This window comes from Oncorhynchus clarkii, chromosome 3 (genome assembly GCF_045791955.1).
Source record: "Oncorhynchus clarkii lewisi isolate Uvic-CL-2024 chromosome 3, UVic_Ocla_1.0, whole genome shotgun sequence".
Classification (NCBI taxonomy): Eukaryota; Metazoa; Chordata; class Actinopteri; order Salmoniformes; family Salmonidae; genus Oncorhynchus; species Oncorhynchus clarkii.
In genome coordinates, this window is record NC_092149.1 from 27,327,906 (window position 1) to 27,351,541 (window position 23,636).

Sequence of the window (23,636 nt, forward strand, 5' to 3'; positions counted from 1 at the left end):
CATCCACTACATAGAGCAGCATTTATTTTCTCCTCTTTCGCTCCTCCTGGTTCGTTCTGTTCTGCCACTGTGGCCAGGCACTGTATTAATAGCAGTGTATCAGACAGACATGTGGCAATGGTTTCCCTGAACACACCTTACCCTGAGGTGTGTGTGTGTGTGTGTGTATACTAATTATAAGTGATTATCATCAATGCTGGGGTTAAGTGGCTGTATTATCACTCCTTGAGAGAAAAACAGAGGACGTGTGTGAGAGCGAGCGAGAGAGAGAGAGAGCGAGAGAGAGCGAGAGAGAGCGAGAGAAAAGGAGAACGCAAGCCAAAAAAGGCAGCTGCATTGGAGGGCCAGAGGGGGAAACCTGTGAAATACTGAGATCGGGCCGGTAAACCGCTAAAGTTCCAGCCAAAACAATGTGAAAGTCAGCAGCCCGGAAAGTTCCTCTCCCTCTCTCTGTATTGAAAACCAAACCGCAGCAAATTACCAATAGCGGGAAGCCATTTGCCATACTATCCGGGTGGCTGCTGAAAACACAACCAGAGAAAACTATCGAGGACTGTGATCGATGTCACCTGGGATCCTGGCCTTAATAGATGAACGATGCAAATGAAATGGGAATAGTGTGATGTAAGGTTGTGTGTGTGTGAATACCAGAGGGAATGGTGCACACAGGTCAAACAACTCAATGAGGAATAGCAGGTGCCTCTGGTTGAAAAGAAAATACATTTCTCTCAACCACACTGCTTCTCTTCTTCTATCCCTCTCTCTCACCTATTTCCCTCCCTTCTCTCTCCCTCACCCTTTTCTTTCTCTCCCGCTATCCTTCCCTTGCCATCCCTCTCTCCATGTATATACAGGTAACTGACAAAATAAAGGAAACACTTGAGTAAATGAGGGATACAAAGAATATTGAAAGCAGGTGCTTCCACACAGGTGTGGTTCCTGAGTTAATTAAGCAATTAACCTCCCATCGTGCTTAGGGTCATGTATACAAAATGTCCAGTTGACCATTATTTTGGCTACCATGGCTAGAAGAAGAGAACTCAGTGATTTTGAAAGAGGAGTCTCAAAAAAGCATAATGATTTTAAAGGGTGTGTGTGTGTGTGTGTGTGTATATATATAGTCACCAGATCTCAGTCACCAGATCTCAACCCAATTGAACACTTATGGGAGATTCTGTAGCGGAAAACGCTGTCTCAGGCACCACCACCATCAACAAAACACCAAATGATGGAATTTCTCATGGAAGAATGGCGTCGCATCCCTCCAATAGAGTTACAGACAATTGTAGAATCTATACCAAGGTGCATTCAAGCGGTTCTTGTGGCTCATGGTGGCACCAATGCCCTATTAAGACATGTATGTTAGCGTTTCCATTATTTTGGCAGTTACCTGTAACTGAGCTCAGCTGGAGAGAGGTGTGTTGGCTGGAACCCTGTGATAGTGGGATTAACATGCAACACGCAGACCCCTGACCCACAGGGCATTTCGCCAGCAGAATATGCTGTGTGTGTGTACTTATGCAGGTGACAGTGCTGTGTGTTGCATGTTCGAGGTGCTACATGTGCTAAATATGGATCCGATTAGAGCGTGCCTTGCTCTGTGAAGTTTCCTACTTCCTCTGGTTGGAGTGGTATGTTGGGAGTCAGTCAGGACAGACAGATGCACTGTGTAGAGCTGTACTCCGGTCCCTCTTTTTTATTTATTTTTTTATTTAACCAGGTAGGCTAGTTGAGAACAAGTTCTCATTTGCAACTGCAACCTGGCCAAGATAAAGCATAGCAGTGTGAACAGACAACACAGAGTTACACATGGAGTAAACAATTAACAAGTCAATAACACAGTAGGAAAAAAATATACATTGTGTATACATATATATACATATACTTTGTGTGCAAAAGGCATGAGGAGGTAGGCGAATAATTACAATTTTGCAGATTAACACTGGAGTGATAAATGATCAGATGCTTTTTTCATTAAACCAAACCCAGGAGCCGAGAGACTCCCTATCAGATGAACCTGAGCTCACGGACAAATGCTCATTCTGCTACCGCCACACACACTGGACAGGCATGGGGAAGGTCTTATTACCACCAGAAATGTGTTAGACCAGTATCTGCATAGCAGTCCTAAAACAAAGACTGGATAGAAGAATCTGCAATAATATTCATCAATAATATGGGAGGATGGATATCTGCTATGTCCTACAATAAATATGTCCTACAAATAGTGTGTCTGATATCAAGCAGTAAACAAGCTAATGACATCAAGCAGTAAAGCAGTCTTATGTGAGGAAGCAGCTAGGGTTGTACCATTGCCTGAGGAGTAGGGGAGGAACCACTAGGGTTGCACCATTACCTGAGGAGTAGGGGAGGAAGCACTAGGGTTGCACCATTACCTGAGGAGTAGGGGAGGAAGCAGTAGGGCTCTACCATTACCTGAGGGGTAGGGGAGGAAGCACTAGGGTTGCACCATTACCTGAGGGGTAGGGGAGGAAGCAGTAGGGCTCTACCATTACCTGAGGGGTAGGGGAGGAAGCACTAGGGCTCTACCATTACCTGAGGGGTAGGGGAGGAAGCACTAGGGTTGCACCATTACCTGAGGAGTAGGGGAGGAAGCAGTAAGGCTCTACCATTACCTGAGGAGTAGGGGAGGAAGCAGTAAGGCTCTACCATTACCTGAGGAGTAGGGGAGGAAGCAGTAAGGCTCTACCATTACCTGAGGAGTAGGGGAGGAAGCAGTAAGGCTCTACCATTACCTGAGGAGTAGGGGAGGAAGCAGTAAGGCTCTACCATTACCTGAGGAGTAGGGGAGGAAGCAGTAGGGCTCTACGATTACCTGAGGAGTAGTGGAGGAAGCAGCTAGGGTTGTACCATTACCTGAGGAGTAGGGGAGGAAGCAGTAGGGCTCTACCGTTACCTGAGGGGTAGGGGAGGAAGCAGTAGGGCTCTACCATTACCTGAGGAGTAGGGGAGGAAGCAGTAGGGCTCTACCATTACCTGAGGGGTAGGGGAGGAAGCACTAGGGTTGCACCATTACCTGAGGAGTAGGGGAGGAAGCAGTAGGGCTCTACGATTACCTGAGGAGTAGGGGAGGAAGCACTAGGTTTGCACCATTGCCTGAGGAGTAGGGGAGGAAGCAGTAGGGCTCTACCGTTACCTGAGGGGTAGGGGAGGAAGCAGTAGGGCTCTACCATTACCTGAGGAGTAGGGGAGGAAGCAGCTAGGGTTGTACCATTACCTGAGGAGTAGGGGAGGAAGCACTAGGGCTCTACCATTACCTGAGGAGTAGGGGAGGAAGCAGTAGGGCTCTACCATTACCAGAGGAGTAGGGGAGGAAGCACTAGGGTTGCACCATTACCTGAGGAGTAGGGGAGGAAGCAGTAGGGCTCTACGATTACCTGAGGAGTAGGGGAGGAAGCACTAGGGTTGCACCATTGCCTGAGGAGTAGGGGAGGAAGCAGTAGGGCTCTACCGTTACCTGAGGAGTAGGGGAGGAAGCAGTAGGGCTCTACCATTACCTGAGGATTAGTGGAGGAAGCAGCTAGGGTTGTACCATTACCTGAGGAGTAGGGGAGGAAGCAGTAGGGCTCTACCGTTACCTGAGGGGTAGGGGAGGAAGCAGTAGGGCTCTACCATTACCTGAGGAGTAGGGGAGGAAGCAGTAGGGCTCTACCATTACCTGAGGGGTAGGGGAGGAAGCACTAGGGTTGCACCATTACCTGAGGGGTAGGGGAGGAAGCAGTAGGGCTCTACCGTTACCTGAGGGGTAGGGGAGGAAGCAGTAGGGCTCTACCATTACCTGAGGAGTAGGGGAGGAAGCAGTAGGGCTCTACCATTACCAGAGGAGTAGGGGAGGAAGCACTAGGGTTGCACCATTACCTGAGGAGTAGGGGAGGAAGCAGTAGGGCTCTACGATTACCTGAGGAGTAGGGGAGGAAGCACTAGGGTTGCACCATTGCCTGAGGAGTAGGGGAGGAAGCAGTAGGGCTCTACCGTTACCTGAGGAGTAGGGGAGGAAGCAGTAGGGCTCTACCATTACCAGAGGAGTAGGGGAGGAAGCACTAGGGTTGCACCATTACCTGAGGAGTAGGGGAGGAAGCAGTAGGGCTCTACGATTACCTGAGGAGTAGGGGAGGAAGCACTAGGGTTGCACCATTGCCTGAGGAGTAGGGGAGGAAGCAGTAGGGCTCTACCATTACCTGAGGAGTAGGGGAGGAAGCAGTAGGGCTCTACCATTACCAGAGGAGTAGGGGAAGAAGCACTAGGGTTGCACCATTACCTGAGGAGTAGGGGAGGAAGCAGTAGGGCTCTACGATTACCTGAGGAGTAGGGGAGGAAGCACTAGGGTTGCACCATTGCCTGAGGAGTAGGGGAGGAAGCAGTAGGGCTCTACCGTTACCTGAGGAGTAGGGGAGGAAGCAGTAGGGCTCTACCATTACCTGAGGATTAGTGGAGGAAGCAGCTAGGGTTGTACCATTACCTGAGGAGTAGGGGAGGAAGCAGTAGGGCTCTACCGTTACCTGAGGGGTAGGGGAGGAAGCAGTAGGGCTCTACCATTACCTGAGGAGTAGGGGAGGAAGCAGTAGGGCTCTACCATTACCTGAGGGGTAGGGGAGGAAGCACTAGGGTTGCACCATTACCTGAGGGGTAGGGGAGGAAGCAGTAGGGCTCTACCGTTACCTGAGGGGTAGGGGAGGAAGCAGTAGGGCTCTACCATTACCTGAGGAGTAGGGGAGGAAGCAGTAGGGCTCTACCATTACCAGAGGAGTAGGGGAGGAAGCACTAGGGTTGCACCATTACCTGAGGAGTAGGGGAGGAAGCAGTAGGGCTCTACGATTACCTGAGGAGTAGGGGAGGAAGCACTAGGGTTGCACCATTGCCTGAGGAGTAGGGGAGGAAGCAGTAGGGCTCTACCGTTACCTGAGGAGTAGGGGAGGAAGCAGTAGGGCTCTACCATTACCAGAGGAGTAGGGGAGGAAGCACTAGGGTTGCACCATTACCTGAGGAGTAGGGGAGGAAGCAGTAGGGCTCTACGATTACCTGAGGAGTAGGGGAGGAAGCACTAGGGTTGCACCATTGCCTGAGGAGTAGGGGAGGAAGCAGTAGGGCTCTACCGTTACCTGAGGAGTAGGGGAAGAAGCAGTAGGGCTCTACCATTACCTGAGGAGTAGGGGAGGAAGCAGCTGGGGTTGTACTCCAGTTTCTTCATGAAGCGGATATGTCCGTTGTCTTTGAGGCAGTACAGGTTCCTTTCGCCGCAAACAAAGATGGAGGATGAGGACGGAGAGAAGGAGGGGACACTGAGGTCCAAGGCCTGCTCCCCCAGGACCAGGGTCCAGTCAGCCTGAGGGGGAAACACACACAGGGTTAAACACACACAAACACACAAACACACACACCCAGTTCTCCTCTCACCGTCAGTCTCTTCCCTGCAGTTTTGCCATGCTGCTCAGCATCCTGTCTGGTCTCTGCATCCGTGGCCACCGCTAGCGTCTCATACCTGGGTTAGGAACACTCAGTTTAGACACACACACACTGTACTCAGTCGTAACACTTCAGAAACACTTCAGCTGGACCCTCTGTCAGAAGCCCGACTGTTATAATAAATGACATCCATCGGTGTTATCACAACTACATTTTATGCCACAAAAATTTCAGGTACGCTAGTTAGCTAGCATCATGCTTTTACGTTCTCAAACAATGGCCTTATTAATAGCAGTATCATGACACTGATCTGGAGCCAGTCTACAGTAGTATCGCAGTATGGCATTAATACAATCCGATTTCCAGTAAAAAAGCTGGAACTGGCTATAGTAGCTACAGACATCTCAGACATACACACGCTCAGTCACCTGGCCCCTCGGGAGGGAGAAGGAAAAGCTGCTAAGAATCAGATAATTATGTGAAGGGGAATCAGAACCTGCTAAGCCCTGATGTTTATGAAGCTGGAAACGACAGGAGACAATTTGCTCTGTCAGGGAGAAAGTCTCTTTCTCTCTCTCTGAGAAAATAATGGAGGGATGAACATGCCCAAAGACAACAGCAAGCAGTGCCAATGGAAAGGTGGAGGAAGAGGAAACAGGACTATATTTTGCCATTACAGGATGCAGAGGGGTAACAATAGAGTACACGCCTGACAAATGCACATCGAATAAGTGCACTTCGATTTGCATTCATACAATTACTTTTGATCAGCTATAAGACACCTGAAGGCCTCAATCCTAAATGGATGGGAAAGTTTGGCACAACCTAAACAAGGCCTTTTAATGGCAGAGTACTATGGTCAGGTCTGTTGGTGAATGAGCTAGCGTGAAAGAGACCTAACACTTAGAATCACAAAGAGTGTGTGTGTGTGTGTCGAGTCCAAACCTTGAAGAACTGATTCACCAGCATCAACACTGGTTGTAAACGGTGAACACACACATTCAGAGTTCCACAGCTGACCCCACAGCAGACCAGTGGAGCAGTGAGGGTGTATTTACATGAGTATAAATATGTGCATATTATGCATGCACGGTTGTGTGTATGAAATGTATGATCCTGTGTGCACATGAACATACTACCAACACACACCTCACGAGGTGCACCTTTAACCAGCGCAACCCACACAAACCCAGTCAACCTCCCCAGGTTGGATAGTCTCTCTCCGTGTCTCAGACGACACAGAGTGAGTGTCTGAAGTCATTTATATGAAAGAGGGTATCTCCCCAATACTTCCCTGATACACAAACACAAAATCACATTCACCAATGTTCAAGCGGAGAGAAAATCAACATTACTGGCTAAACAAACCGAGGGAGTGGAACAGTTCCCTAGCTGACTGATATTATGCAGTACATGACACTCAGAGCAAGGCTATTTCTAACTAACATGCAGGATTTTCATTACCAAATGTAGCTCTCTTCGTATCTACAGTTTATGACTTTTGATTGTAGATATGATCAGAAAGTAGGATTCTAGCCACAGAGACCAAGTCTAGACACAGCCAAGTGTTAACTGGGGACATAGAGCGCTTCATCCTGGGCAGAATTATTTTTCTTCGAATTCATATATACAGTCTGAGAATTGAAGAGAGGGAGGAGGGGGAGGAGGGAACAGGGGGGTCAGCGTTTCAGCAGGGATATATCGTCTGGGGAAGCTCTTGATATCGGAGAAATCTGGGATAACAAACAGCTGGAAGGCCGGGTTTCACACACCGAAACACACACACACACACACACGTCGGCCTTTCCCCAATTTCCATCCGGTTGTAGCAGGAGCGTGAAAAGGGGAAATCCCGGTGTGTGTTTGTAGAGGAAGGTAACTGTGATTACTGTGGAGGGGCGATGAGTGGCCAAAGCAGAGGAAAATAAAGACGGGGCTTACATGGGGAGCTGTGGCGATCAATGAGTGGAAATTTCATTAGGATGTGATGTTAACTTAGCACCGGAGATAACCAGACTCAGCTGTGGCAATAGGGCCCAATACACCCAATCTGCCATCTGCAGTATCCCCTATACACTATTTACACACACGGACACAAAGATGGAGGCACACACACACAGAACACTCTCCCCTATTATTTAAAGATGGTGCAGTGGTTTGTGGCGTTAGGAGGACTAGAAAATGGCCTCCCGTCTACTGCACCACAGATGTATTTAAAGATCTAGCGCAGAGTAGCAGGCAGACAGATGGCCTTCAGAGGCAACGAGTACACTTCTTCACTCCCTCTCACACTCGCTTTTTAATTTACTTACTTACCTACCTGTGAGGAGGGTGTGTGTGTACGTGTGTGCGTGCTTTGCAGCGTATGTGTGTGTTTTGCAGCGTGTGTTTTGCAGCATGTGTGTGTGTGTTTTGCAGCGTGTGAGTGTGTACCTGTAGCTCTCCACCTGTCGTGCTGAGGACACAGTGAGGAAGGTGTCAGTGCGGGAGCAGTAACACAGAGGACCAGGCAGGAGGAAGCCAGGGAGGAAACGGCCAAATGAGTAACTCTCCTGCTCAAAGAACATCAGCATGCCGTCCATGGACTGGATACACATAGAGTGGTGGTCTGAGGGGAGGGAATCAAATACAAAATGTTACATGAGCGTTGAATAAACGTTAATTCAAAACACAGGGTTAGGACAATAACAAATGACAACCTGGTGGAATCATATTGGCATCATAATACTGGTACACAATGACAGAACACAGACCTGAATGCTGCCTGACTAAATTACTTGCAGAATTGTATACATTCTGTGGAAAAATGTATGCATCATACTTGTTGGGGCGGCTCTGCTTTGTTGTGGTGGTGGGTTAGCTGCTCTGCTTTGTTGTGGTGGTGGGTTAGCTGCTCTGCTTTGTTGTTGTGGTGGGTTAGCTGCTCTGCTATGTTGTGGTGGTGGGTTAGCTGCTCTGCTATGTTGTGGTGGTGGGTTAGCTGCTCTGCTATGTTGTTGTGGTGGGTTAGCTGCTCTGCTTTGTTGTTGTGGTGGGTTAGCTGCTCTGCTATGTTGTGGTGGTGGGTTAGCTGCTCTGCTTTGTTGTGGTGGTGGGTTAGCTGCTCTGCTTTGTTGTGGTGGGTTAGCTGCTCTGCTATGTTGTGGTGGTGGGTTAGCTGCTCTGCTTTGTTGTGGTGGTGGGTTAGCTGCTCTGCTTTGTTGTGGTGGTGGGTTAGCTGCTCTGCTTTGTTGTTGTGGTGGGTTAGCTGCTCTGCTTTGTTGTGGTGGTGGGTTAGCTGCTCTGCTGTTTTGTGGTGGTGGGTTAGCTGCTCTGCTTTGTTGTTGTGGTGGGTTAGCTGCTCTGCTATGTTGTGGTGGTGGGTTAGCTGCTCTGCTTTGTTGTGGTGGTGGGTTAGCTGCTCTGCTTTGTTGTGGTGGTGGGTTAGCTGCTCTGCTATGTTGTGGTGGTGGGTTAGCTGCTCTGCTTTGTTGTGGTGGTGGGTTAGCTGCTCTGCTTTGTTGTGGTGGTGGGTTAGCTGCTCTGCTTTGTTGTGGTGGTGGGTTAGCTGCTCTGCTTTGTTGTGGTGGTGGGTTAGCTGCTCTGCTATGTTGTGGTGGTGGGTTAGCTGCTCTGCTATGTTGTTGTGGTGGGTTAGCTGCTCTGCTTTGTTGTTGTGGTGGGTTAGCTGCTCTGCTATGTTGTGGTGGTGGGTTAGCTGCTCTGCTTTGTTGTGGTGGTGGGTTAGCTGCTCTGCTTTGTTGTGGTGGGTTAGCTGCTCTGCTTTGTTGTGGTGGTGGGTTAGCTGCTCTGCTTTGTTGTGGTGGTGGGTTAGCTGCTCTGCTTTGTTGTGGTGGTGGGTTAGCTGCTCTGCTTTGTTGTTGTGGTGGGTTAGCTGCTCTGCTTTGTTGTGGTGGTGGGTTAGCTGCTCTGCTATGTTGTGGTGGTGGGTTAGCTGCTCTGCTTTTTTGTGGTGGTGGGTTAGCTGCTCTGCTTTGTTGTTGTGGTGGGTTAGCTGCTCTGCTTTGTTGTTGTGGTGGGTTAGCTGCTCTGCTTTGTTGTTGTGGTGGGTTAGCTGCTCTGCTATGTTGTGGTGGTGGGTTAGCTGCTCTGCTTTGTTGTGGTGGTGGGTTAGCTGCTCTGCTTTGTTGTGGTGGTGGGTTAGCTGCTCTGCTTTGTTGTGGTGGTGGGTTAGCTGCTCTGCTATGTTGTGGTGGTGGGTTAGCTGCTCTGCTATGTTGTGGTGGTGGGTTAGCTGCTCTGCTATGTTGTGGTGGTGGGTTAGCTGCTCTGCTATGTTGTGGTGGTGGGTTAGCTGCTCTGCTATGTTGTGGTGGTGGGTTAGCTGCTCTGCTATGTTGTGGTGGTGGGTTAGCTGCTCTGCTATGTTGTGGTGGTGGGTTAGCTGCTCTGCTATGTTGTGGTGGTGGGTTAGCTGCTCTGCTATGTTGTGGTGGTGGGTTAGCTGCTCTGCTTTGTTGTGGTGGTGGGTTAGCTGCTCTGCTATGTTGTGGTGGGTTAGCTGCTCTGCTATGTTGTGGTGGTGGGTTAGCTGCTCTGCTATGTTGTGGTGGGTTAGCTGCTCTGCTATGTTGTGGTGGGATAGCTGCTCTGCTATGTTGTGGTGGGTTAGTTGCTCTGCTATGTTGTGGTGGGTTAGTTGCTCTGCTATGTTGTGGTGGGTTAGCTGCTCTGCTATGTTGTGTTGTGGTGGGTTAGCTGCTCTGCTATGTTGTGTTGTGGTGGGTTAGTTGCTCTGCTATGTTGTGGTGGGTTAGCTGCTCTGCTATGTTGTGGTGGGTTAGCTGCTCTGCTATGTTGTGTTGTGGTGGGTTAGCTGCTCTGCTATGTTGTGTTGTGGTGGGTTAGTTGCTCTGCTATGTTGTGGTGGGTTAGTTGCTCTGCTATGTTGTAGTGGTGGGTTAGCTGCTCTGCTCATTTGTCTCCTGCTGAATCTGATATGTCCATGAACACCTCTCGGACTGAGCAGGCTTGTTCACAGCAGCCTTACACAGCTTATGGTCTACGTTCTCCGAGTGCGTGTGTGGAGTGCTTGGAATGGTCCACTGAGTTTTATGGCAGAGAAAATCTGAGATGGCTGAGTACACACACAAACACGAGCCATAACACAGAGCGGCTGTGAGAGCAGAGAACTATAATTAGGCCTCTACGCGCTATTAAAAAAAAAAAGATCACACTCAAATCAACGAGGGGTCAGGGAGTACCACCTACAGAGCAGATACACAATAATAAACACGTGTGGGTGTGTGCTTCACCAGCTATTCTGGTCATCCCCTTTGGTGAACTGGGCTCAGGGTGGGAGGTCAGTAAAACACTGAAGGACAAGGTCACTCACACAATTACACCGCCCTGTGTGTGTTAGTGTAGGCACACGTGCAGGTATGGTGTGTGTGCATGTATGTGTGTCTTCTCACGCTGTGTGTGGGTCTACGCCCATACTAAAGATATCAAAAACCGCTCTTCTAGAGCTATAAAATATTGGTCCAGTACTTCTAACCAGAAACATACAGAGGAAACCAGCCCTACTAATAGCATTAATAGAACATGTTGTTACACAGGTTGAGCCCAAGGACAAAGCACAGTGACTGGCAGGACAGAGCAGAGCAGTGCAGTGTCTTTGGGCCTGGGTTCTGGGTGGAATTGGGCTGGAGTGTGGGCCAGGTGCTGCTTAGAATGGCCTACGCTGTTTGTGTGTGTGAGTGTGTGGTCCGATTCTGACCCAAACCCAGCCCAGCCATTAGGGCTGTATTAGTACACTGCTTTTACAGCACCTACATTCATGGTCAGGAACTATTGGGTGCTCACATTTAGAGCAAGCTCCTACACACACTCATTTCATATGAATATACTCAGATGACAAGTGTGTATGGTGGTGTGTAGGAGCTGATTCCACAGGCTGTGCTGCTCCCTGGTGGTGGTGTGTGGTAGTGTAACCCTGGATCAGGATCCTCTTGTCCTCTTATTTATAGGAACATCATTGTAATCCACTCTCTCTCTATACTGACAGGAGAGGGAAACAACTATTCTAAGAGTGTGTGTGAGAAAGAGAGAGAGAGACTCAGAGAGTAAGAAAGAGAATGAGAGAAATGGAAAGGGAGGAGGGATAGAGAGAAAAAAAGATGGCGCTGGAGGGTAGGGCTGCGGACTTAACGAATCTTAACCAACCATGCCATTTTGTTCATTTTTTTCGCGTTGTTCGAGACTTGTTTTGTACATAATGTTGCTGCTACCGTCTCTTATAACCGAAAAGAGCTTCTGGACATCAGAACTGGGATTACACACCTCAAATTGGACAAAGAGTTAATCTTCAATGATTAGGAAGTGAGGGAAATACTACGGACACCCGACCAGGCCCAGATCCCTGTGATTCGCTGGAAAAGGGAACGTAGGTTTAGTGGAAAGAGATCAGGATTCCTTATGAGGATCAGGCGAAGAGTGGCTAATCTGCCCATGCCTTCCGTTCTGCTACCTAACGTTAGCTAACGTTCAATCACTGAAAAATAAATGGGACAAACTGAAAGCACGTATATCCTACGAGACATGAAAAACCAGACATGGAAAAACTGTAATATCTTATGTTTCAGAGTTGTGACTGAACGACGACATTAAAAACATACAGATGGTGGGTTATACACTATCGGCAAGACAGAACATGTAAACAACAGCTGGTGCACGGCACCTAAGGAAGTCTCAGGGTTTTGCTCGCCTGAGGTAGTGTATCTCATGATAAGCTGTAGACCATCTGTATTTTTTGTAGTGGTCTGCATACCACCACAGACTGAGGCTGGCACTAAAACTGCACTCACTGAGCTGTCTTCCACCATAAGCAAACAGGAAAATGCTCATCCAGAGGCGGCGCTCTTAGTGGCTGGGGACTTTAATGCAGGGAAACTTAAATCAGTTTTACCTCATTTCTATCAGCATGTTAAATGTAAAACCAGAGGTGAAAGAAAAATCTAGACAACCTTTACACCACACACAGAGATGCATACAAAGCTCTCCCTCGCCCTCCATTTGACCATAATTCTATCCTCCCGATTCCTGCTTACAAGCAAAAATGAAAGCAGGAAGCACCAGTGACTTGGTCTATAAAAAAAAAAAGTGCTCAGATGAAGTAGATGCTAAATTACAGGGCTGTTTTGCTAGCAGACTGGAATATATTCTGTGATTCTTCCGATGGCATTGAGAAGTACACCATATCAGTCACATATCAGTTATCAATAAGTGCATTGAAGACGTCGTCCCCACAGTGACCGTTTGCGCATACCCCAACCAGAAGCCATGGATTACAGGCAACATTCACACTGAGCTAAAGGGTAGAGCTGCCGCTTTCAAGGAGCGCAACTCTAACCCGGATGCTTATAAGAAATCCCTCTATGCCCTCCAACGAACCTTCAAACAGGCAAAGCATCAATACAGGACTAAGATCGAATCGTACTATACCGGCTCTGACGCTCGTCAGATGTGGCAGGGCTTGCAAACTATTACAGACTACAAAGGGTAAGCACAGCTGAGAGCTGCCCAGTGACACGAGCCTACCAAATGAGCTAAATAACTTCTATGCTCGCGTCGAGGCAAGTAACACTGAAGCATGCATGAGAGCATCAGCTGTTCCGGACGACTGTGATCACGCTCTCCGCAGCCGATGTGAGTAAGACCTTTAAACATGTCAACATTCACAAGGCCGCTGGGCCAGACGGATTACCAGGACGGGGTACTCCGAGCATGCACTGACCAACTGGCAAGTGTCTTCACTGACATTTTCAAACACTCCCTGTCTGAGTCTGTAATACTGTCATGTTTTAAGCAGACCAGCATAGTCCCTGTACCCAAGAACACTAAGGTAACCTGTCTAAATGACTACTGACCCGTAGCACTCATGTCTGCATGAAATGCTTTGAAAGGATTGTCATGACTCACATCAACACTATTATCCCAGAAACCCTAGACCCTCTCCAATTTGCATATCGCACCAACAGATCCACAGATGATGCAAACTCTACTGCACTCCAAACTGCCCTTTCCTACCTGGACAAAAGGAACACCTACAGTTAAAGTCGGAAGTTTACATACACCTTAACCAAGTACATTTCAGTTTCTCACAATTCCTTACATTTAATCCTTGTAAAAAGTCCCTGTCTTGGGTCAGTTAGGATCACCACTTTTATTTTGAGAATGAGAAATGTCAGAATAATAGTAGAGAGAATTATTTATTTCAGATTTTATTCCAGATCACATTCCAGTGGGTCAGAAGTTTACATATACTCAATTAGTATTTGGGAGCATTGCCTTTAAATTGTTTAACTTGGGTCAAACGTTTCAGGTAGCCTTCCACAAGCTTCCCACAATAAGTTGGGTGAATTCTGGCACATTCCTCCTGACAGAGCTGGTGTAACCGAGTCAGTTTGTAGGCCTCCTTGCTCGAACATGCTTTTCAGTTCTGCCCACAGATTTTCTATGGGATTGAGGTCAGGGCTTTGTGATGTCCACTCCAATACCTTGACTTTGTTGTCCTAAAGTCCTTTTGCCATATTTTTGGAAGTATGCTTGGTGTCATTGTCCATTTGGAAGACCAATTTGCGGCCAAGCTTTAACTTCCTGAATGATGTCTTGAGATGTTGCTTCAATATATCCACATAATGTTCCTTCCTCATGATGCCATCTATATGAAGTGAAGTGCACCAGCCCCTCCTGCAGCAAAGCACCCCCACAACATGATGCTGCCACCCCCGTGCTTCACAGTTGGGATGGTGTTCTTCGGCTTGCAAGCCTCCCCCTTTTTCCTCCAAACATAATGATGGCCATTATGGTCAAACACTTCTATTTTTGTTTCATCAGACCTCCAAAAAGTACGATCTTTGTCCCCATGTGCAGTTGCACACCATAGTCTGGCTTTTTTATGTCGGTTTTGAAGCAGTGGCTTCTTCTTTGCTGAGCGGCCTTTCAGGTTGTGTCGATATAGGACTCGTTTTACTGTGGATATAGTACCTGTTTGTACCTGTTTCCTCCAGCATCTTCACAAGGTCCTTTGCTGTTTTTCTGGGATTGATTTGCACTTTTCACACCAAAGTACGTTCATCTCTAGGAGAACGCGTCTACTTCCTGAGCGGTATGACGGCTGTGTGGTCTCATGTGTTTACACTTGCGTACTATTGTTTGTACAGATGAATGTGGTACCTTCAGGCGTTTGGAAATTGCTCCCAAGGATGAACCAGACTTGTGGAGGTCTACAATTTATTTTCTGAAGTCTTGGCTGATTACTTTTGATTTTCCCATGATGTCAAGCAAAGAAGCACTGAGTTTGAAGGTAGGCCTTGAAATACATCCACCTCCAATTGACTCAAATTATCTCAATTAGCCTATCAGAATCTTCTAAAGCCATGACATCATTTTCTGGAATTTTCCATGCTGTTTAAAGGCACAATCAACTTAGTGTATGTAAACTTCTGACCCACTGGAACTGTGATACAGTGAATTATAAGTGAAATAATCTGTCTGTAAACGATTGTTGGAAAAATAACTTGTCATGCACAAAGTAGATGTCCTAACCGACTTCCAAAACTATAGTTTGTTAACAAGAAACTTGTGGAGTGGTTGAAAAACAAGTTTTAAGGACTCCAACCTAAGTGTATGTAACCTTCCGACTTCAACTGTACGTGAGAGTGCTATTCATTGACAACAGCTCAGCATTCAACACTATAGTGCCCTCAAAGCTCATCACTAAGCTAAGGACCTTGGGACTAAACACCTCCCTCTCCAGGATTCAGTTGCACTTCCTGACGGGCTGGCCACAGGTGGTAAGTGTAGGTAACAACACATCCGCCACGCTGATCCTCAACACAGGGGCCCCTCAGGGGTGCGTGCTCAGTTCCCTCCTGTACTCCCTGTTCACTCATGACTGCGCGGCCAAGCACGACCTCAACACCATCATAAAGTTTGCCGATGACAACAGTGGAAGGCCCGATCACCAAAAACGGCAAGACAGCGTATAGGGAGGAGATCAGAGACCTGGCTGTGTGATGCCAAGACAACAACCTTTCCATCAACGTGATCAAGACAAAATAAATTATTGTGGACTACAGGAAAAAGAGGACCGACCATTCTCATCGACAGGGCTATAGTGGAGCAGGTTGAGAGCTTCAAGTTCCTTGGTGTCCACCTCACCAATAAACTAACATGGTCCAAGCATACCAAGAGAGTCGTGAAGAGGGCATGACAAAACCTCTTCCCCCTCAGGAGACCAAAAAGATGTGGCATGGGTCCTCGGATCCTCAAAAGATTTTACAGCTGCACCAGAGAGCATCCTGACTGTTTGCATCACTGCCTGGTATGGCAACTGCATTGATTTGATCTAATAGAGAAAGGATGTGAGAGAGAGAGCACAACAGAGTGAGGAAGTGAATGGCAGAGAGTGTGTGTGTGTGTGCATGAAACTGGCATGAATGAAGAGTCCATAAAGCTCCAGAAGTCTATGAAACAAAGGAAGGTGAAGAAGAGTTAAGGCGAGTTAATGAGGAATGTTATAATGCCAGGGGAGAGAGGGAGAGAGGATGGGGGGGAAGAAATCATCCCTCAAGGGAAATATATGCATTTGTAAAAAAGGAGGGGAAAGCCCTCTACTCCACAGCATCCAAGAAAAGCAACGACTCCCATCATAAACATCTCCTCTATAACATTAACCAACACAGCTCCAAGTCTCCTCACACACACGTGCACACACAAACCAGTGTTTAACTGAAGCCCTTTTAGATAAGGGAAGGCCAATAATAGAACAAGGGATATATTGTTGAGGTATTTGTGTGTGTGTGTGTGTGTGTGTGTGTGTGTGTGTGTGTGTGTGTGTGTGTGTGTGTGTGTGTGTGTGTGTGTGTGTGTGTTCCAGGGTGCACGTGTTTGAACAAGTGTGCTCTCCCATTAATGAATTGCCTGTTGTCTCATCTGGAGCTTGGTCCAGATTTCAGCAGTGTGTTCATGGCAGGCTAAAAGAGAGCTTCTGTGGTTCACCTGACACAACCATTAAAAAAAGGACACACACAACTTAACTTACTGCACATACAAATACACCCACACGTGTGCGTGCACATGCATGCACACACCCATGCACACACTAATCCAGTCACTACCATCCAAATAAAGCTGCACCAGAACGCCAAGGGTTCCCCTCCACACAGAATGAATAATATTCTACACTCATAGCTCTGTGGTCATTAGAAATGGACAGTGAATTAACCCCCAAAAATGGAAAAAGTGTGCGTGTGGTTAGTGACTACACTGTCAATCTGTTACATGTGACATGTTTGAGCTGCTCATGGGGGTGCTGTGATGTGTTACCTGTGACCCCTCCGAAGGTTCCATAGGTCATGTTGCAGGCGGTCCTCTGGAGGTTGTGCTCATAGACCCGCTTGAGCTGGTACTGAACCCCATGCTCCACATTACCAGCAGTACCTACGGTAGAGGGAGAGAGACAGACAGTAGAGGGAGAGAGACAGACCCTCCATATTAATATTTATTGTCACATATCATTACTATGTCCTATGGTTAAATCTGCAGAGAGAGAACTAGAAGAACGGGAGCAAACTGACATAGTATCAAAATCCAATCAAATCTTATGTCACACGCTTCATAAACAACAGGTGTAGACTAACATTGAAATGCTTACTCACGGGCCCTTCCCAACAAAGCAGAGGAAAATATAGAAAAAAAATAACACAATGAGTAAAGATCATTTGGCTATATACAGTACACAGAATACCAGTACCGAGACGATGTGCAGAGGTACGAGTTATTTGAGGTAGATATGTACATATAGGTCGGGGAAGGCAACACAATAAATAATAAACAGTAGCAGCAGCATATGTGATGAGTCAAAATAGTTAGTTCAAAAAGGGTCATGCAGACAGTCCGTGTAGCTATTTGTTTAACTATTTAGTAGTGTTATGGCTTGGGGGGTTAGAAGCTGTTCAGGGTCCTGTTAGTTCCAGACTTGCATCGGTACCGTTTGCAGTGCGGTAGGTAGCAGAGAAAACAAAAAGTCTGACTTCGGTGGCTTGAGGTCTTGGATGTCAAGGAGCTTGGCCCCAGTGATGTACTGTGCCGTACACACCAACTACCCTTACGGTCGGATGCCAAGCAGTTGCCATACCTGATGCAGCCGGTCAAGATGCTCTCACTGGTGTAGCTATAGAACTTTTTGAGGATGACTTCTTTCTTTCATTCATCACATTCCCAGTTGGTCAGAAGTTTACATACACTCAATTAGTACTTGGTATCACTGCCTTTAAAATTGTTTAACTTGGGTCATACGTTTCAGGTAGCCTAGAACTTATGAGGATCTGAGGGCCCATGCCTTCTTCACGACTGTGTTGGTGCCCTACCACCGTCGTGTCGGTGGGGTTGGAGTTGTGCGTGGCCATGCAGTTGTGGGTGAATGGAAGTACAGGAGGGGACTAAGCACGCACCCCTGAAGGGCCCTATGTTGAGGGTAAGCGTGGCGGAAGTGTTGTTGCCTACCCTCACCACCTGGGGGCGGCAAATCAGGAAGTCCAGGATCCAGTTGCAGAGGGAGGTGTTCAGGCCCAGGGTCCTGAGCTTAGTGATGAGCTTGGGGGGCACTATGGTGTTGAACACTGAGCTGTAGTCAATGAACAGCATTCTCACATTGGTGTTCCTGTTGTCCAGGTGGGAGAGGGCAGTGTGGAGTGCAGTAGAGATGTGTCATCTGTTGGGGCGGTATGTGAATTGGAGTGGGTCCACGGTGTCTGGGAGGATGGTGTTAATGTGAGCCATGACCTTTCCAAGCGTTTCATGGTTAAAGTTTTGATTGCTACGGGGTCATAGTCATTTAGACAGATTACCTTGGCATTCTTGGGCACAGGGACTATGGTGGTCTGCTTGAAACATGTAGGTATTACACACGGGGTCAGGGAAAGGTTGAAAATGACAGTGAAAGACACCTGCCATGTTCTGAGTAAGCGTCCTGGTAATCCATCTGATCCCGCGGCCTTATTTGTATTTTTGTTATACTTTGTTTATTGAATTTTCAATACCAGCATTTAGAAAATAATTGCACTTGTAAGTTATTTGGTAGTAGTATAAAACAACACATCAAAAACAACAACACAGCAAAACAGAGAGATAGATATAAAATATACAACAAAAACATAAGGAAACATATATTTTTTGGATACAGTTGTTATGGGTCAACTAGTACAGATAATACCGTCCTTAACATCCGAGATGTCGTGTATACACATACCTGGCCTCTTACATCACCAATATATAAATATACATCACTCGAACTGCAGGGAAATTTATTAATAAGAAAAGAAGGGAGCCCACATTGCATAGAATTTGTCTACAGACCCATTGAGTGCGTGTTTAATTTTTTCCAACTTTATGCAATTCAAAACAGATTTAATCCGAAGAGCATGAGAAGGGGCTGCAGAGGATTTCCATCTAAGTAAAATTAATTGTCTCGCTAACAAAGTGACAAAGGCAATTACATCCTTATTCATTTTGGTCAATTGTATTGTGGGTATGGAAACCCCAAATAGTGCAATAAAAGGGTCTGGCTCGATCTGTGTGCCGCTTAATTCTGAGAGAGTGTGTTAAAGATGTCTTTCCAGAAACCAATAAGAGATGGGCAACACCAAAACATGTGTACATGATTAGCAGGAGACTGATTACATCGTACACAATTAGGTTTCACATCCTTGTAAATTTTGGATAATTTTGCTTTGGTCCAGTGGGTCCTATGAATGAGTTTGCATTGAATGAGGCCGTGTCGAACGGAAATAGAAGAGCTATGTACCCTTTTGAGTGCCCCTTCCCACAGTTCATCAGATATGTCCTCACCCAGTTCCTCCTCCCATGAGGATTTAATATTGTTTAATGAGATGACTTGTAGTGAGCAAATTTGACTACAGATTATTGACACGGTGCCTTTCAGAGTAGGAAGTGAGACAAGAGATGTGTCGAACTGGGTTTCACCAGGAAGGGTGGGAAATCCTGGATCTATGCTGCGGCTGTAACTCCGGACTTGTAAGAACCTAAAAAAAACGATGTCTGGGGAGACCAAATTTAGCTGATAAATTGTTCAAACGTACTAAATGTATTGTTAATATACAGAACTTTGAATATTTTAATACAAAGACTAGACCATGTTGAGAAAGCACCATCAACCATAGATGGGGGAAAAGCTGGGTTTGAGGCTACCAGACCCAAAGAAGAGGTTGTTTGAAACCCAAAGTGGCGCCTAAATTGATTCCAGATCTTCAATGTTGTTTTGACACATATTTTTGGTGAAGGAGGAGTAAGGGCCTGTAACGGAGGAGTGAGCGAGGGAAGACAATGATGCCGGTATAGACGAGGCAGCCTCCAACTTTAGCCAAATTGGGAGTGGGAATATCTCTCTGCTCTGCAACCAGTAGTGAATGATCCTAAGGTTAGCGGCCCCAATAATAGATTCTGAAATCCGGTAGATCTAGACCGCCGTCCGGTTTGGGCCTCTGCAAAAACTGTTTTCGCATCAAGGAGTGCTTTTTCTCCCATATAAAAGGGTAGTTTTAGGCCGTCGATCTTTTTGAAAAATGTATTGGGAAGAAAAATTGGAAGGCACTGATAGAGAAGAATTTAGGGAGAGTATTCATTTTAATATAATTAATTATTAGGACTATAAGGAGAGTTGTAGCAAAGACCAGCGTTCCAAATCTTCCTTAGTACAGGTTAAAAGAGGAGCAAAGTTGGCTTGAAAAAGGTTTTCAAATCTGATTGTGACATGTACCCCGAGATAAATAAAACAATTGTAAGCCATTTTAAATGGCAAGTTATGTAGAGGGGAATTTTTTTGCGGCCATATTCAGCGGCATCAATTTGCTTTTACCGAGATTCAGTTTATACCCTGATAAGTGACCGAAGACTGCAAAAATGGAAAGGGCAGCAGGAAAAGACACAGAAAGGTTGGATGTGTATAATAATAAATCATCTGCATATAAAGACAGTTTGTGTTCATGTCCGTATCTGACTATACCTTTGATGAGGGGGTTAGAGCGAAGTGTTATTGCAAGTGGATCTATGGCGAGGGCAAACAGTAAGGGACTTAAAGGGCAACCCTGGCGTGTTGATCGTTGCAAAGGGAAGCAGTCTGAGTGTTATTAGTCCTGACAGAGGCTTGAGGGGATGAGTACAGAAGTCTTATCCAAGCCATGAATTTGGAGCCAAAGCCAAATTTATTTAGAGTGTAAAAAAGTTATTTCCATTCCACCCGATCAAACGCTTTCTCGGCATCCAGGGATATAATGTCTTCAGAGGTATTGCGACAGAAGGATAATATATAATATTAAATAGTTGTCGAAGATTGAGTGTCTATTTTTAATAAATCCTTTTTGATCCGGTAAGATAATTGATGGGAGGACTGTATCCAGACGCTTTATTTTATATGTCTAGAATTTTATAGTCAACATTTAGCAGGCTAATTGGACGGTATGATGCACAGTCAAGAGGGTCTTTGTTTTTTTAAGAATAAGACAAATGGTTGCCTGAGTGAGAGTCTGTAGAAGAGCACAATTCACAAATGCTTCATTGTACATTTCAATTAGAATAGGGGCTATTTTGGAGATAAACTTTTTATAAAACTCTGCAGAGTAGCCGTCGGGCCATGAGCTTCTCCCAGATTGAAGGGATTTGACAGCATTAGACAATTCTTCAACAGTGATCGGCTGCTCTAATTTTTTAACCAAATCCCGGCTGACAGAAGGCACAGCAAGTGAGTGAAAGAAATCATCCAATTCCAATGTATCTGCTTTACTTTCAGAAGTATATAGAGACTGGTAAAATCTCTTGAACTCATCATTGATCCCCCTAGGGTGTAATGATATCCCAGACAATGTACGAAAGTGTTCATTGCTGAGTAGTTGAGGATTTAGCCGCCAAGGCGGTCGCGGATTGTCAACATTTTGAAAGGCTACTTCCATAGTAACAGGGGCGTGGTCAGATACAACAATTGGATTATATGAACATGAAGATATGGAATGGAGGAGCCTGCCATCTACAAGGTCTATACAAAGTCTATGCTTGTAAAAGTGTGCTGAACTGATGAGAAAAAAAAATAATCCAGCGGGATTAAAAATTCTCCAAGGATCCGAAACTGCGAATTCAGACAAAGGGTCGGACAACTCTAGCGGTGGTTGATAAGATGGTAGGTTTAGTGGAGGATCAATCCAAATGTGGGTCTAACCAACAGTTAAAGTCACCATCTAAGATCAACATATGGGAAGACATATCTGGGAGTGTAGAGAAAGCCGATTTGAAAAAAAGTCACCATTGTCCCAATTAGGAGCATAAATATTAACAAGAAGTACCTTTGTATTTTCGCAACCTACCACTCACAATTATGTATCTACCATGGGGATCTGCGATCACATTAGAACATGTAAAAGGTACCGATCTGTGAAGTAAAATAGCCACCCCTCTTGCCTTACTCTGAAATGAGGGAAGGAACACCTGAGCCACCCATCTGTACCAAAGACTTGAGTGTTGTGATACCTTCAGATGAGTTTCTTGGAGAAAGATGATGTGAGCTTTCAATTGATGAAGGTGGTGTAGCACCTTAGTACGTTTAACTGGGTTATTGATGCCCCTGCAGTTCCAAGTGAGAAAATTAAAGCCATTCCCTCCAGCAGGATGGGCTGCACTAAGCTGAGTCATGTCTTAAGAGAGAGAGGACATGTAAAGGACAAGGTACAATGTAAACTGAAGATCTTAGTTGAACCTAAAAGCGCAAATTTTAAAAAAACAAAGACAAGCGACGAGGCACAAAATATATAAAAACGATATACAAATAAAGAGGGAAAAATCCCTTCCCTCACACCCTCCCTTGCCGAAGCATCTCCCCAACTGAGATGCAAGCAAAAACCTAAATACAAAAAGTTTAGAGCAAAGCATGATACAGTGCCTTGCGAAAGTATTCGGCCCCCTTGAACTTTGCGACCTTTTGCCACATTTCAGGCTTCAAACATAAAGATATAAAACTGTATTTTTTTGTGAAGAATCAACAACAAGTGGGACACAATCATGAAGTGGAACGACATTTATTGGATATTTCAAACTTTTTTAACAAATCAAAAACTGAAAAATTGAGCGTGCAAAATTATTCAGCCCCCTTAAGTTAATACTTTGTAGCGCCACCTTTTGCTGCGATTACAGCTGTAAGTCGCTTGGGGTATGTCTCTATCAGTTTTGCACATCGAGAGACTGACATTTGTTCCCATTCCTCCTTGCAAAACAGCTCGAGCTCAGTGAGGTTGGGTGGAGAGCATTTGTGAACAGCAGTTTTCAGTTCTTTCCACAGATTCTCGATTGGATTCAGGTCTGGACTTTGACTTGGCCATTCTAACACCTGGATATGTTTATTTTTGAACCATTCCATTGTAGATTGTGCTTTATGTTTTGGATCATTGTCTTGTTGGAAGACAAATCTCCGTCCCAGTCTCAGGTCTTTTGCAGACTCCATCAGGTTTTCTTCCAGAATGGTCCTGTATTTGGCTCCATCCATCGTCCCATCAATTTTAACCATCTTCCCTGCCTGCTGATGAAAAGCAGGCCCAAACCATGATGCTGCCACCACCATGTTTGACAGTGGGGATGGTGTGTTCAGGGTGATGAGCTGTGTTGCTTTTACGCCAAACATAACGTTTTGCATTGTTGCCAAAAAGTTCAATTTTGGTTTCATCTGACCAGAGCACCTTCTTCCACATGTTTGGTATGTCTCCCAGGTGGCTTGTGGCAAACTTTAAACTACACTTTTTATTGATATCTTTAAGAAATGGCTTTCTTCTTGCCACACTTCCATAAAGGCCAGATTTGTGCAATATACGACTGATTGTTGTCCTATGGACAGAGTCTCCCACCTCAGCTGTAGATCTCTGCAGTTCATCCAGAGTGATCATGGGCCTCTTGGCTGCATCTCTGATCAGTCTTCTCCTTGTATGAGCTGAAAGTTTAGAGGGACGGCCAGGTCTTGGTAGATTTGCAGTGGTCTGATACTCCTTCCATTTCAATATTAATCGCTTGCACAGTGCTCCTTGGGATGTTTAAAGCTTGGGAAATCTTTTTGTATCCAAATCCGGCTTTAAACTTCTTCACAACAGTATCTCGGACCTGCCTGGTGTGTTCCTTGTTCTTCATGATGCTCTCTGCGCTTTTAACGGACCTCT

At 46.1% G+C, this 23,636-nt stretch overlaps 1 protein-coding gene across 3 annotated transcripts in view; it reads right to left on the reverse strand.

The window, feature by feature from the left end:
- The window catches only part of LOC139392123 (Bardet-Biedl syndrome 9), a 210,835-nt gene that overhangs the window by 176,071 nt on the left and 11,128 nt on the right, over positions 1 to 23,636 (reverse strand). For all 3 annotated transcript variants that reach the window (XM_071139862.1, XM_071139846.1, XM_071139854.1), the window contains exons 5-8: positions 16,756 to 16,869; positions 7,858 to 8,032; positions 5,416 to 5,500; positions 5,161 to 5,344 (exon numbers count right to left, since the gene is read on the reverse strand). In XM_071139862.1, the coding sequence (XP_070995963.1) occupies positions 5,161 to 5,344; positions 5,416 to 5,500; positions 7,858 to 8,032; positions 16,756 to 16,869 (558 nt within the window). The remainder of the gene's footprint in view (positions 1 to 5,160; positions 5,345 to 5,415; positions 5,501 to 7,857; positions 8,033 to 16,755; positions 16,870 to 23,636) is intronic.